The 12320-nt window shown below is 39.9% G+C and overlaps 1 protein-coding gene and 1 long non-coding RNA gene across 18 annotated transcripts; one reads left to right on the top strand and one right to left on the bottom strand.

The window, feature by feature from the left end:
- Positions 1-124: 124 nt before the first annotated feature.
- LOC146267610 (uncharacterized) lies at positions 125-10234 on the bottom strand. 16 transcript variants are annotated; one of them, XR_014768856.1, is made up of 8 exons: positions 9964-10231; positions 9536-9678; positions 9051-9168; positions 3024-6489; positions 2200-2933; positions 1023-1101; positions 834-914; positions 125-697 (listed from the first exon to the last, which is right to left on the bottom strand). It is a non-coding gene; the product is annotated as an uncharacterized LOC146267610 (long non-coding RNA). The 16 variants fall into 16 exon arrangements; XR_014768860.1 differs by having other exon boundaries at positions 3024-3440; positions 9536-10234; XR_014768855.1 differs by having other exon boundaries at positions 9051-9175; positions 9536-10230.
- LOC146267611 (uncharacterized) lies at positions 1444-9661 on the top strand. 2 transcript variants are annotated; one of them, XM_084709541.1, is made up of 14 exons: positions 1444-1822; positions 6889-6967; positions 7182-7293; positions 7396-7515; positions 7708-7758; positions 7849-7908; positions 8066-8104; positions 8253-8309; positions 8388-8441; positions 8537-8587; positions 8713-8903; positions 9077-9236; positions 9353-9441; positions 9567-9661. In XM_084709541.1, the coding sequence occupies exons 2-14, from the start codon at positions 6890-6892 to the stop codon at positions 9597-9599; spliced, it is 1095 nt and encodes a 364-aa protein (XP_084565667.1). In that variant the 5' UTR covers positions 1444-1822; position 6889; the 3' UTR covers positions 9600-9661. The 2 variants fall into 2 exon arrangements, with proteins under 2 accessions (XP_084565667.1, XP_084565666.1); XM_084709540.1 differs by lacking the exon at positions 1444-1822 and adding an exon at positions 6653-6792.
- Positions 10235-12320: the final 2086 nt, after the last annotated feature.

Below are 12320 nucleotides of genomic sequence, written 5' to 3'. Positions count from 1 at the left end.
TGCCCATACGTAACTAGGACGTAATTTGATGACCAAACCTTTGTCACCAACATTACACACATAAGAATTGCAATTCCTCTGAGATATTTTGTATGGAGAATGAAGATGAATAAAATGATCAATGTTTAAAACAGTTGTATGATTTTAATAAGTAGGCCTAGCTATATACAAGCACATTATAGCTTAAATGAATAATAGCCTGCATTGTTACCTTTAAATAACTGTGGAATAGCCTACCATCTAAAACATTGGTGGCATCAAGGGTAAGAGAACATAACCATATTACCTATCAAGTCACAGATTAAAAACTGTCATCAGTTTCATTGTTTTACTATGGCGCATTATGGTATTATTATTCTGAGAATTACATTTATTGAGTATGATTAGTCTATATTCAGACAGTAACTTCAAGCTGGAAGCTCAATTATCAAGAGTCCTTGTGTGTCAATAAACCTGGAGGAACATTATAGTAATGATGAAGCAGTATTTTAGTTCATACCAAACCCAACTACACTATGTTCGGCTACAATCAATATTCTGGCTACAATCAGCGGACTGGCAAAAGTAAATGTATTAAAGGTTGTGGAGGCACTGCTGACAGCTGATGAGGGAAAGGCGACGATGGCAGACGTGGAACTGTCGAGGCTGTGGCGTGGTTGGACAACAGAGGAGCGGTAGGCAGTTTGGTGTGACGTTCCTGAGGCAGAGGGAAAAATTACTGGCATAGGTGATCATTGACAGACACGCACATGCCACAGATGGTTTGAGTCAGAAAACATAATTTTGTATTGCAAACCAAAACTTTCAATGTAGAATAAGATACAAATGTATACTTTTTGAAAGTGGTAAATGGCCTCCCGAGGTGAGTGTTCTTGGAGTTACATTTCAGGAGATGCAGCTCTTCCTTTGTGATCCTATTGCCATATGATGGGAAGTAATGTTATAATATATATCTCTTGGGTAATGTTATAATATAAATGTCTTAGTTAAGACAACTACTGAAGTGTAACACATTTCATTACCAATGTTTCACCTTTCTTGCACTGAGGTTTAAGGGACCAGGAGACGTTTTCAGAAATGTGGACACCGGGGAAATTGAAACTGGAGACAAAGATATGTTCTATGAGGGTAATATTCGTTTGACAGTAGATCAACATCTATATATTAAAGATGATTGGTCACAAAGTTACTTTGACAGAATGCATGTCAGTTACATCAACAGTCCATGAGTGAAAAACATACTTGTACAAGTTTGTAACATGTTCCCAGTACTACTAACACAGTACTGGATTATACAACACGTATGGGACAAAAGTCTGTATATTGGGTACAGAAACTCAATACACCAAGCTGCCTGAATAGAGCCAGAGACTGAGCTTGCGGGTCGGCACCTGCCTATGGTCGGAACGTCTCGTGGATAGTTCAACAACATTTAAACGTTATTCTTCGCAGTTGTTGGTGGATTACAGAGAAACAAGACGTACAGTATTGACCTAGAGATAAAAGTTGGAGTTTAGCTAGTATTTATATAAGTTTTATTACAGTCGTTATTTAATCTTTTATATAGAGTAGCCTAATCGTTGTTGATAGTTGTTATTAGCGTTAGATAGTGTATAGATTAGCTTTTTGTATTTTTTAGCGTAAGAATAGTTTAATATTATATGTAGTTTAATCCTTCGTTTTCGATTAGTGTTTTTAGTGTAATTTCTTGTAGATATTTTGTTGTATATTGTAGTTAAATTAGTTTTAGCGTTAGATATCGAGCTAGCTAGAGCTAGGTTTGTACGGTACGGTACAGTAGCTGACCAAGACCAACAATCAGGTGAGACTACACTGGTGTACTAGTATGTAGTTGTACATGTAGCTAAATGTAAAGTATTTAATCGTTGATGGGGATGTGAAGGATTTATTTATTAATCAGATTTTTCTTACTAAAACCATTTGGTAAGGTCAGGTTCCCTATGCTAATCTGACAGTTATAACCTCGGAGCTAACGGCTAAACGCAATTGCACGAGCGAATGAACAAGCTAGAGCTAGCGAGCTGGGTGTCAACGTTAGAGCTAACGTACTGATCAGCCTTACGTTCCTCGCGGTAACCTTCAAATACGCGACATCATGATACCTGATAAACGAATATTTATGTGACAATGGCACCATTAATCTACACCAAGCATATCCTTCTTTATGAAACAACTTACCTCTCCCTAGTGTTGTGGATGATTCCCCTCGTTCAAGTGCATTCTTCAACTAGATTTGATGCCAAGTGGCCGGAACTTCCTAGGTTTGACGCCAAGTGGCCGGAACTTCCTAGGTTTGACGCCAAGTGGCCGGAACATCTTTAAAGAGTGCCTTAAATAATTGTAAATTATTTACTGCATATTTAATAAATTATTTGTCTCTGCCAACACATACAGTTTCCCAACTGTACTGTTGCCAAGCAACAATTACATTTCCCTGAACAAGCTTGCTTGCTACTTTAGGTCTCATGACACTGCAAGCCAGCTATTTTGTTTCATGTACATTTATGTTTCCATTTATTGCGCAACCAGTGAAATAAGGTAATCTTTGCTGCCCAAAGTGTGATACAATCTAAAACACAACAATTGTTGTTAAATAGTAAATAGTCTACAAATTTCTTAACAGAATGAGTGATGAGAAGCAAGAAAGATCAAGGCAATACCTCCGATCCTGGAGATCAGCTAAACGTGTGCTCAAAAAGATAGACACAGAGCATCTGATTGATGACAGCCACATGGGCAACCACGTGGACGACACTGAAAACATGTCATCCCCACAGTCCATTACAACATCATTAGAGTTGGAGGAATACTTGCAAGATGACATGGAGGTAGCCTTGGACGATGATAGGGGAGAAGCCTATGAAGACGACAGGGAGGTAGCGTTTGAGGATGATGGGGAGGTACCCACTGACCTTGAGGAAAGTAATGATGAGGAATCCGACCAAGAAAACAACATAGAAAGTACATCACTTGCATCAGATCTGGCAACCTGGGCCACTCACTGTCAGGTGAAGAACGATGCCGTTGATCAGTTGTTGAAGATTCTTCAGAATCATGGCCACTCGGATCTCCCATCCTCCACTCGTACCCTGCTAAAAACACCAAGGCAGGTAAATACAACACAGAAGTCTGGAATGGAGTATCTGAATTATCCATTGTGTGATATATTGCTAGACACCCTGAAGAAATACCCATTTGAACAGCTGTCTGACTGCGACACAGTTAATCTGTCCTTCAACATTGATGGATTGCCGCTGTTCAAGAGCTCAGGGAAAGCAATGTGGCCTGTCCTATGTGCTGTCCACCTCAAGCCCATCACTGTTTTCCCAATCACACTGACGTGCGGAAACAAGCGGCCAACCGACCTGCATTTTTTTGATGACATGGTGGCAGACCTCATTGATCTACAATCTAGTGGCCTGCAACACAGAGAGAAAACATTTAAAGTTAATGTTCTTTGCATTGTGTGCGATGCTCCAGCAAAAGCCTTGGTCCGTAACACAAAGCTGTGCTCAGGTTATTACGGCTGTGATAAATGCACTCAGAAAGGACAGTGGTTTAACAGAGTTACATATCAGGAAACAGAAGAACTCACCCTGCGAACAGACGAAGCATTCAGACATCAAACCCAAGAAGAGCACCATCATGGCAACACTCCCCTGCTCAACTTGCCTATCGACATGGTAAAAGCCTTCCCCATTGACTACATGCATCAGGCATGCTTGGGTGTCATGAAAAAGCTTCTCCTTATCTGGAGCAGAGGAGAGAAAGGTTGTAGAATGTCTGTGACACAAATACAGGAGGTGACCAGCAGGCTTCTTCACCTTAAACCTGAAATTCCCTCCATCTTCTCCCGCAAACCACGAGGTCTTGAAGAGCTGGAAAGGTGGAAAGCCACGGAATTCCGGCAGTTTATGCTGTACACTGGTAAGGTGGTGCTGAGGGGAATCCTGAGGGATGACCTGTACCTCCACTTCTTGTCCTTCAGTGTGGCGATGTGCATTTTAGTGAGCTCTACGACTCCTAAGCAGTATTCACAATACGCTCAACAACTACTGCAGTACTTTGTTGTGAGAGGACGGGAGCTTTATGGCAAGCACGGGCGGAAATCCCGGGGGGGACGGGGGACACGACCCCCCCAATCCTGGGAAGAATATGATTTGTCCCCCCTAATAAATCACTGTAAACATAACTATGTAATTTCAATAACACTTATAATAATATGCAATGAAAGCGCTTTGCTGATTATGGACACAATGGGGCTTTTTCATGTTTTAAATGATTGCGAACCCCGCCCTTGGTCCCACAATGGTTTGATCCACAGCCCCAGCCCTCAGCAGTGATGCAGGTGCGTGTGTGAAAATCGGACAGTATCTGTTCGTGTCGTTGGTGGCTGATGTCCAGTAAGTAGTTTAGTAAGAAAGGATTGGTTTGACAATTTATTTCTAGCACTCAATACAATAAAACATTCATATCTGTCACAATTTTCCCTGCATTGATCACTATGTTAGCTAGCCAGCTAAGTAACATCACCAGCTTTTTGCATTATAGTCAGTAACTGAGAGAAGCTAGCAATGCAGTAGTTGTGTTCCTTATCTGACAAGGTGACATGAGTGTCTACCATCTGAAATGCACGAAGCCAACGTAAAATTAATCCAGTTAATCGCACCAAAGCGATTTCACTATGTTTGCAGGGTTCACACACACTAAACTAGCTGCATTTGCATAGCTACCAAACAAACCGATGGAGCAAACATTAGCACCTACTCCATTTGGCGTTGTCCAAGATGAAAACTTTGCTATCGTCAATTTAATCCAAGATCAGCACGGATATTGTAGTTCTTCGAAATCCATTTGCCATGGTTAGCGATACTGAACAGAACTATACTATATTCTACCATTTTCATAATTATCTTAAATGGTCTCATTGCAAAAGCTAAATCGTCTCCAGGGACTTCGAAGCACCTGTGTGCCGATCTGGAGTAAACTGGCGATAGCAAAAATGATGACAAATGCCACACAAACGGAATTGGGGCTCGCTAGCTCTGCAAATTCAGCTATTCTGGGTTAGTAAAACCAAAACATGAATTATATTAATATGACAAAAGGTTGCAGTTTGCGTTGTGTAAAAGGTGAACTCAGCTGTCAATCCTTGTCAATGCAATCCGTTTCACCTTTCCTAACTGTCTAGCTACCTGGTAGATCGAAGCCTATTCTAGAAGAATCTTAATAAATGATAGAAGCCCATCTCCTACTGTAAATAAACAGCACATTGTGTGTGCGGCCAGCATGGTAGAAAAATTGCAGAAAAAAGAAAGACGGACATCAGAGCATTTCAGGACACCAAAACGCAAAGAAAGAACCCTAGTGGCCTAATCTCAAAGACTAGTTGATAAAATGTTAATAAAAATGATGTGAAATGTGCTAATTGAATGTTTCATAATGATGCCATTAGGCAGAGGAGGCACCAGATGACAAACAGACAATAGAGCTGGAGGTAGGCAGGAACAAACTGGCAGAGACGGGGATCTCGGGTAAGTTTGTTGAGTCTCTTGTTTGGCAACATGATGGGTTGTAAAATAGGGACATAATTGGACAATGCCATGGATACCCCCACTCTCTACTTGAACTGGTGACTGAACCAAGATTAGTTTGAGGCAATGGTATTGTTGTTGTGATTAATTGTGTAGTAATGGGTACTGGTAGTAAGTAGGATGGCAAACACCTTATGTCTTTTCTAGGAGACAGACTGTCAGTCAGTGAGGGTGGTAAAAGGGAAAGAGCCAGAGAGAGACTTCAGATGACAGTGTCACAGCCATGGCAGGACCGGGGGTCAACCTTTTTGCCAGCAGCACCAGTATAGGAGACAGTGGCACAGCACTGTCTAGTCACCTCAGTGGTGGCACAGAACCATATCAGCCACACCCACAATTTATAGAACCGCAAACTCTTGCCAACAAAGTGTTGACACTTCAAGAGGTTTTGCAATTTTCCCCGATGTTATGATGGTTCAATTGAGATTATTTTAGATGAGACTACACCACGCCCTTTGTAATTACATAAACTGCACCCATACAGTGTACAGTACATACGGGCCTTTCTTGGTATTGCTGGTTGTAAATACTGTATGCCTGCATTCATACTTGACTGATAAGAAACTCTACTTATAACTACATTGCAGCAATCATTTTGGTGTCCCCCTCAGAAATTGCTCTTGAGAAAATGTCATATAATTGTCCCCCCCAAAGTTGATAACAGATTTTCGCCACTGATGGCAAGACGTTTCTTGTGTACAATACGCACACAATGCTCCACATAACTGCAGATGCCATTTTGTTCGATGGGTTGGACAACTGCAGTGCCTTTAAATTTGAAAGTTTCTTGCACACCATGAAGAGGATGGTAAGGAATGGAAGATGCCCCCTTTCCCAGGTGGTGAAGAGGATCGAGGAGAGAAAAGAAGAACCCCTGCAAGTGCAAAAACAGAAAATTACAAATAGCCCAAAGAACAGAGCGTTCGTGCTGGATAGTGAGGAAGGCTGCGATGTCATTGATGAGACAGAAAAAAATGGGTGCCACCTGTGCCGTGTATATAGTAATCCGCAACCACTGTTTTTGGAGCCTTGTAACTCATCCATCATTGGAGTGTTTCAATACAAGAACACAACCACAACAATGAGATGGATTCCCTGCGAAACAATAAAGAGTATCGCCATGAAGACACAAATGGGGGATAAAACGATCTTCATGAAAATCTTACACAAACTATGAGTATGTATAAATGTTGTGAAAGTATACTCGCATAGTATATTATTTACTATGGAAAGGGTCATGTTTTAAGTAACTTTGTCTTACTATTTTCAACAGAATGTACTACATTGTAGAATTCCTTGAGGAAAACCTGGTGGGAATAGTGGCCCAGTGTTGGACCTATGAAGAAAATGAGGTAAATGTCATATTCTAACAACCCTTGTTAACTATTTATACCGTGGCGTTGTTGAATACTCAATTCTGATTGGTTGCTAAACTTTTCAAGGGCATACATTACTTCTTGATAATTGTTGACAAGGAGATCTTGGATAATTAATTGTAAAATGTATGCACGTAACATTTTATATTTATATTATACAGTAATTACAATGGTGTTTTATGCATTTCAGCAACAATACAGCTACTGGCCACCATCCAACCCGACCAAAAGGGCAGGTGATCAGGAGATCCCGGATGAGGAGCTGTGGATCAGCAGAAGAGTCCGGATCTTTGCGGCAACTGGTCAGTTGAAATCGACATAAGCTTTGTACAAAAATGTATTCATTGTTTAACTCTAACTGTAGCTACTTGATTTTACTTAACTGTTACTATTTGATACTTAAGGTGATTTTGAGAGAGCACTCAGATGGAGCAAGACAGCTGAGGACAAGTCTGCCGTCGAAACAGAGGAGGACCAACCGAGAAAAAAGAAAAGACCTAACAAATTTGGAGACAGCAGTGAAGGTAAGCAGTGAAGGTTTTTTGGTAAGTTCTTACTTTCACTGCCGTCGTCGACGACGACGGCAGTGAAGGTAAGAACTTACCAAAAACATATTTGGTGTGGTACTCATTTGTCTGCTGCTGAAACAAAACAGAAAAAAGGATTTAGAGTGAGATCATGGAAAACAAAGACTGTGTGTTATGTGACCTATTTAGATGAGGGTTCATCATGGGAAGTTGAGCCGATGAAAAAGACAAAACGTCGAGGTAGGTATACAATGTATACTCATTCAATAGAGTACTAGAACATTGAAATATGGCTAAATGCAATAACTTAATAATGTGCATGCTCTTAAGATGGACCATTTCCACGAACCAAAGCAACTACAGACTCTTTAAAAAAGAAGATAGATGTAGGTAAAGTCCTCACTTTTTGTCTTTTCTGTCTTTGTTTATTATTTGTTGTCTATAAAAAAGTTATTATTTACTAGCCATTATGATAGTCCATCAGTTTAATAGAAAACTGCATATCTTTAAACTTTACATTGTGATAAACTTTCAAATCTGATTCCAGCTAAACTTCCAACCCCTCCCCGGCCAAAGAAAGCAAAAAGTACGGCAAAAAACAACCAAGTCACTCAAGATACACAGTATTTGACAGAAATATTTCACAGTAATCAATTACAAATCTACAACATAGAAAATACTGTTGATTCGATAATTCTACACATTCTCAAATGTATTCCCATCTATGTCCACAGTCTCAGATCCATTCCCAAACCCTCCACCTCCGACCCTGGCAACATATGGAACTGATGGTAAATAATCTAAATTAGTAATGTCACTACCATTGCAAAATCATTTTCATGTATTTTGTATATGTATTGTGCTTGCAGATGAACTACCAGAATCCCAGCACTCCATGACTCTGACCCAGCATTTTGTCGAAGGTAAACTGACCATTTTACATGAATTGATTTTTGAACATTTCCTAAGAAAAAACAGACTTTCATATAATCACAAAATTGCTATGTTGCCAAATTAGACAAGAGACCCTCTTGGCCAGCGACAGCTTGGGAGCCAAGAAAACTCCAAGGTATGCCGTTTTAAACATCATATTTAAACTTAATCTACCATATAGCCTAAAGTAGCCTAATAATCGCTAGCATGTTTGCAGACACTGTGACCGCGGTGGTAATGGAAGGTGATTCATAATTACAGATACACTACAAGTTCTCCTTCGAAAGGTGGAGACAATTGAAGCAAGCCAGAGGGAGATACTTCTTCTGTTGCGCAGAAGCCAGGGAAGACAAAGTGAGGAGCCAGCACTCAACTTTGTTGCGGCACAATGCTTAAAAGACCTTCAGGATCTTGAGGAGCGCCTCAAGATGAACGAGTTCAGAAAGAAAGTGGTAGGTCGCTAGTATAATGCTTAATTCAAGTTGAACTGGCCTGTAATTTATAACCTACCAAATTTGGTATATTAACTGCCAACATAAATTAAACAGTTTAAAACTAAGAATTATGTACTGTTGAAATTGCCAGTTGAATGTGGTTACCTTCAAGGCCTGGTTATTTTCAACAGATTCACCATCTCAGCCTCACTGGTGGGGCCACTCCTGGAGAGTGCGTCAGGAGAGTGATGGGGTCGGTGGCAACAAATGCTGTCTGGAGCTGCTACAGCCTCAAGGGGAAAAGGGAGAAGTTGCCTTTCATTGGCACAACTGTGTGCACAAAAATTAAACGTTGAGTCTGAGCAATTCTTTCTGTGAAAGAATCACATAAAATGTCTTAAAATGTTGATGATCTCACTTAACACTAAATGTATATGTTTGTGTTGTCTGTCCAATTGCTGAAGCAGTTATGAAATGGAAGGCAGGGCTGGGAGAGAAGGAGGTTGAGATCCTGATAGGAGAAACTTTGAAACATGCTCCAGCACAGACCATTAAGGTAACAAATAGCAATGGGCAGTTATATTGTATCATATGTTTAAAATGACAGATTCAAAGCTAGACAGGTAAAATAGGGTGGACTTGACACTCACCTTTTTTGTTTGTGTATTGTTTCGTTGATAGGCGCAACTGGTCTCTTCAGTTGGAGGAGTATAGCTGCTGGAACCACGGCCTTCTTTTCGACATGTTTTCTTTTTAAATAAAGTTCTTGCATATAACTTGGTCCAGTAAGTCCCTGTCTCATTTACAATTACAACATAGGATAACGTTGTGTGTTGGTATGGCTGGGACCTCGAAATAATTAATGACTCTCTGTAACACAGTTAGTTGTAATCCCAACTAACTTCTAGGCCGACTGCTACAGCAACACTACATTCATAATTTATGTCTATCTGCCATGCAAAATATCGGCTTTGCTTAAAAACGGCTAGGGGCTATCTGCCGAAATAGTTTTGGGCACATGAGGACTGCTAGCAGCTAATGCAAGTCCGCCCTAGAATAGGCTGCGGTTTTCAATTACCTGTTGATGACCAACTGACAACTATGAAGACACGACGTTGTCACGACCATCTGACAACGTAACCAAATTACGTTGTCGTTACGAATCCACGACTTTCACTTTTCTGGTTGCCACAACGTAATGTAAGACCGATAACCGAAAGTTTGGTCATCAAATTACGTCCTATTAACGTAAGGGCGACGTAACTGTGTTAGCTGGGATTTCTACTAAACCGTGCAACGGAACGTAAATCCCGATACAAGCAACTCAATCGCTACCAAGACGAAACTTTTGACACCTAGGTTGCCTATGTAGTCCAAATATTGACAAAGTTTTAGGGGTGGGAAAATAAATAATAATAATATATATGTGAGATAACAATGGTTGTGCCCTTGCCGAAGGCAAAGCACACCCAATAATATTAGTCTTGCCTTCAGAAGCTTTTGTTAAACACACCCATTATTCTTAATTTTTTTTTTTTTTTTTCGTGTCATCAAGTCAGACTGCTTTTGACAATGAAGGTCCTCAGTGACTGTTTCACCCCGACTTATATCTGATGGAAACGACTCGTATATAGTTCTGTTAATATGCCCCTTTCAAAGGCAAATGTTAAATAAAATATATTTTAGACACACATCAAGCTTTTATTTATTACATTATTACCAAGTCTTGTTAGTTCATGTTATATCCATTAATAGGCGTTAGGTTTTTTAGGTTGAACATATAAAACACGGGCCACATTTCTACACTGATGTTAAATTGAAGGCAGTGTGAATTTTGTGGCATTTCGTTTGAATATAAAGTTGACAGTAAGCTATGGTAAGTCTGCATTATGGAATATAGATTTGTGTTACCAAAATAACTATTAAGCTTTGTCCGGTAAGAACAACGACGGAGCTAAGTGATCAGGTTAACAGTTTATTTAATACGATACAATGTGTTGGAAGTCATACTCACATCACAAAGTAAAAAAAACAACGTGATGAGTTCCATCCACAATAGGTATATTTAGCCCTATAGCTTATTTCTAAAAACCAAGAGAAAGGAATACTATACAGTGACAGCAGGGGCGAATCTAGGTTCCCACTTTTGGGGGGGCTAAGACCCGAGATAAAACCTATTCTTTTTCCTCTGACCCAGCAAAACTAGGGGGGTCTGGGGGCATGTTCCCCTAGAAGAAATGTTTGAAAATAACCTTTTTAATAGTGTCTTCTAGTGGGTTTAAGGAAGAGAAATTAAAAACGTTTAGATTTAAAATATGAAATAAAAATATGAGAAAAAAAAAATATATATAAATATATTTTTTGGGGCTAATGAAAGTTCCCCCCCCCCCCCACCCCCCCGCTCGTGACCATATACGTTTATTTTAATTTATGTATTAGTTCATATCAAATACAAACAATACAGGCACTTTAACATTACATTTAATATCAATGAATATACCTACAGCCCCTAGCCTGATGTTGTCATACTCATAATTCTAGTCAGAATATGAGTCTGAAAACTCAGTTGGGCTGTGACTACGGGGCGTGTTTCAACCGAACTCGTAAAACAAATGCCTCTTCGCTCAATTGGATAGACCTACAACCAATCAGAGCAACGTAATATGTTGTTTGTTGAAAACGAATTCAACCCAAGGGCTCTTTCGTGACGTTGTTGATTACGTTACTGTTGATCATCTGTCCATCATCGTATAAAGCCCGCCCTGGCAATTTCATTGGTCCGTCCCGATCCTGGTTTTATGTAGTTGTTCCCAATACGAGACCCTCCAGACCCAACTTCCCGACAAAAAAAATTTGTGGGCAGGGAGAAGTTGGGCTGGCAGCCAGGCTATACTGCCCCAGTTTGAACAAGAACAAAACCAATCGACCACAGATATAGACAATGTGACAACGAAAAAAACGAAACTATACTTTTTCTAATTATAATCCCATTATCAACACAAGGTCAAATCATATTACAGATAAATATATACACAATAACTATTAGATTAATTTAAAGTTATCTAATAGGGAAAACAGATTAAGAGCTTTCTTGACTGATCAATTTTAGGGATTTAAAGATTTTAACTCATTCTTCCAATGAGTCAGGCTGGGTTTAATTTTAAAGCACCTACATTTGTGTAAAAATAACGTATTTAATCACCCCAATAAAATCACAACATTGAGAACCAAATCCAAGTTCTTGTCCTCCACAAGAACACCAAACTTGATTGTCTTTACCGTCAAGGATGGCCTTATAATATCTTTGGATTGTAGCCAGCTCCACATATTATTCCAGAATGTCTGCACCGATTCACATTGAAAGTGAAACTTTCTACTTCCCCACCACGCGACCATATACGTCTATGCTCGCGACTGGTTGTCGCAAAGTATGAC

Source organism: Hypomesus nipponensis, chromosome 11 (genome assembly GCF_054491055.1).
Source record: "Hypomesus nipponensis isolate SF chromosome 11, ASM5449105v1, whole genome shotgun sequence".
Classification (NCBI taxonomy): domain Eukaryota; kingdom Metazoa; phylum Chordata; class Actinopteri; order Osmeriformes; family Osmeridae; genus Hypomesus; species Hypomesus nipponensis.
Note: the sequence above shows the minus strand (reverse complement) of the source record. Positions and strands in the feature narration are given on the sequence as shown.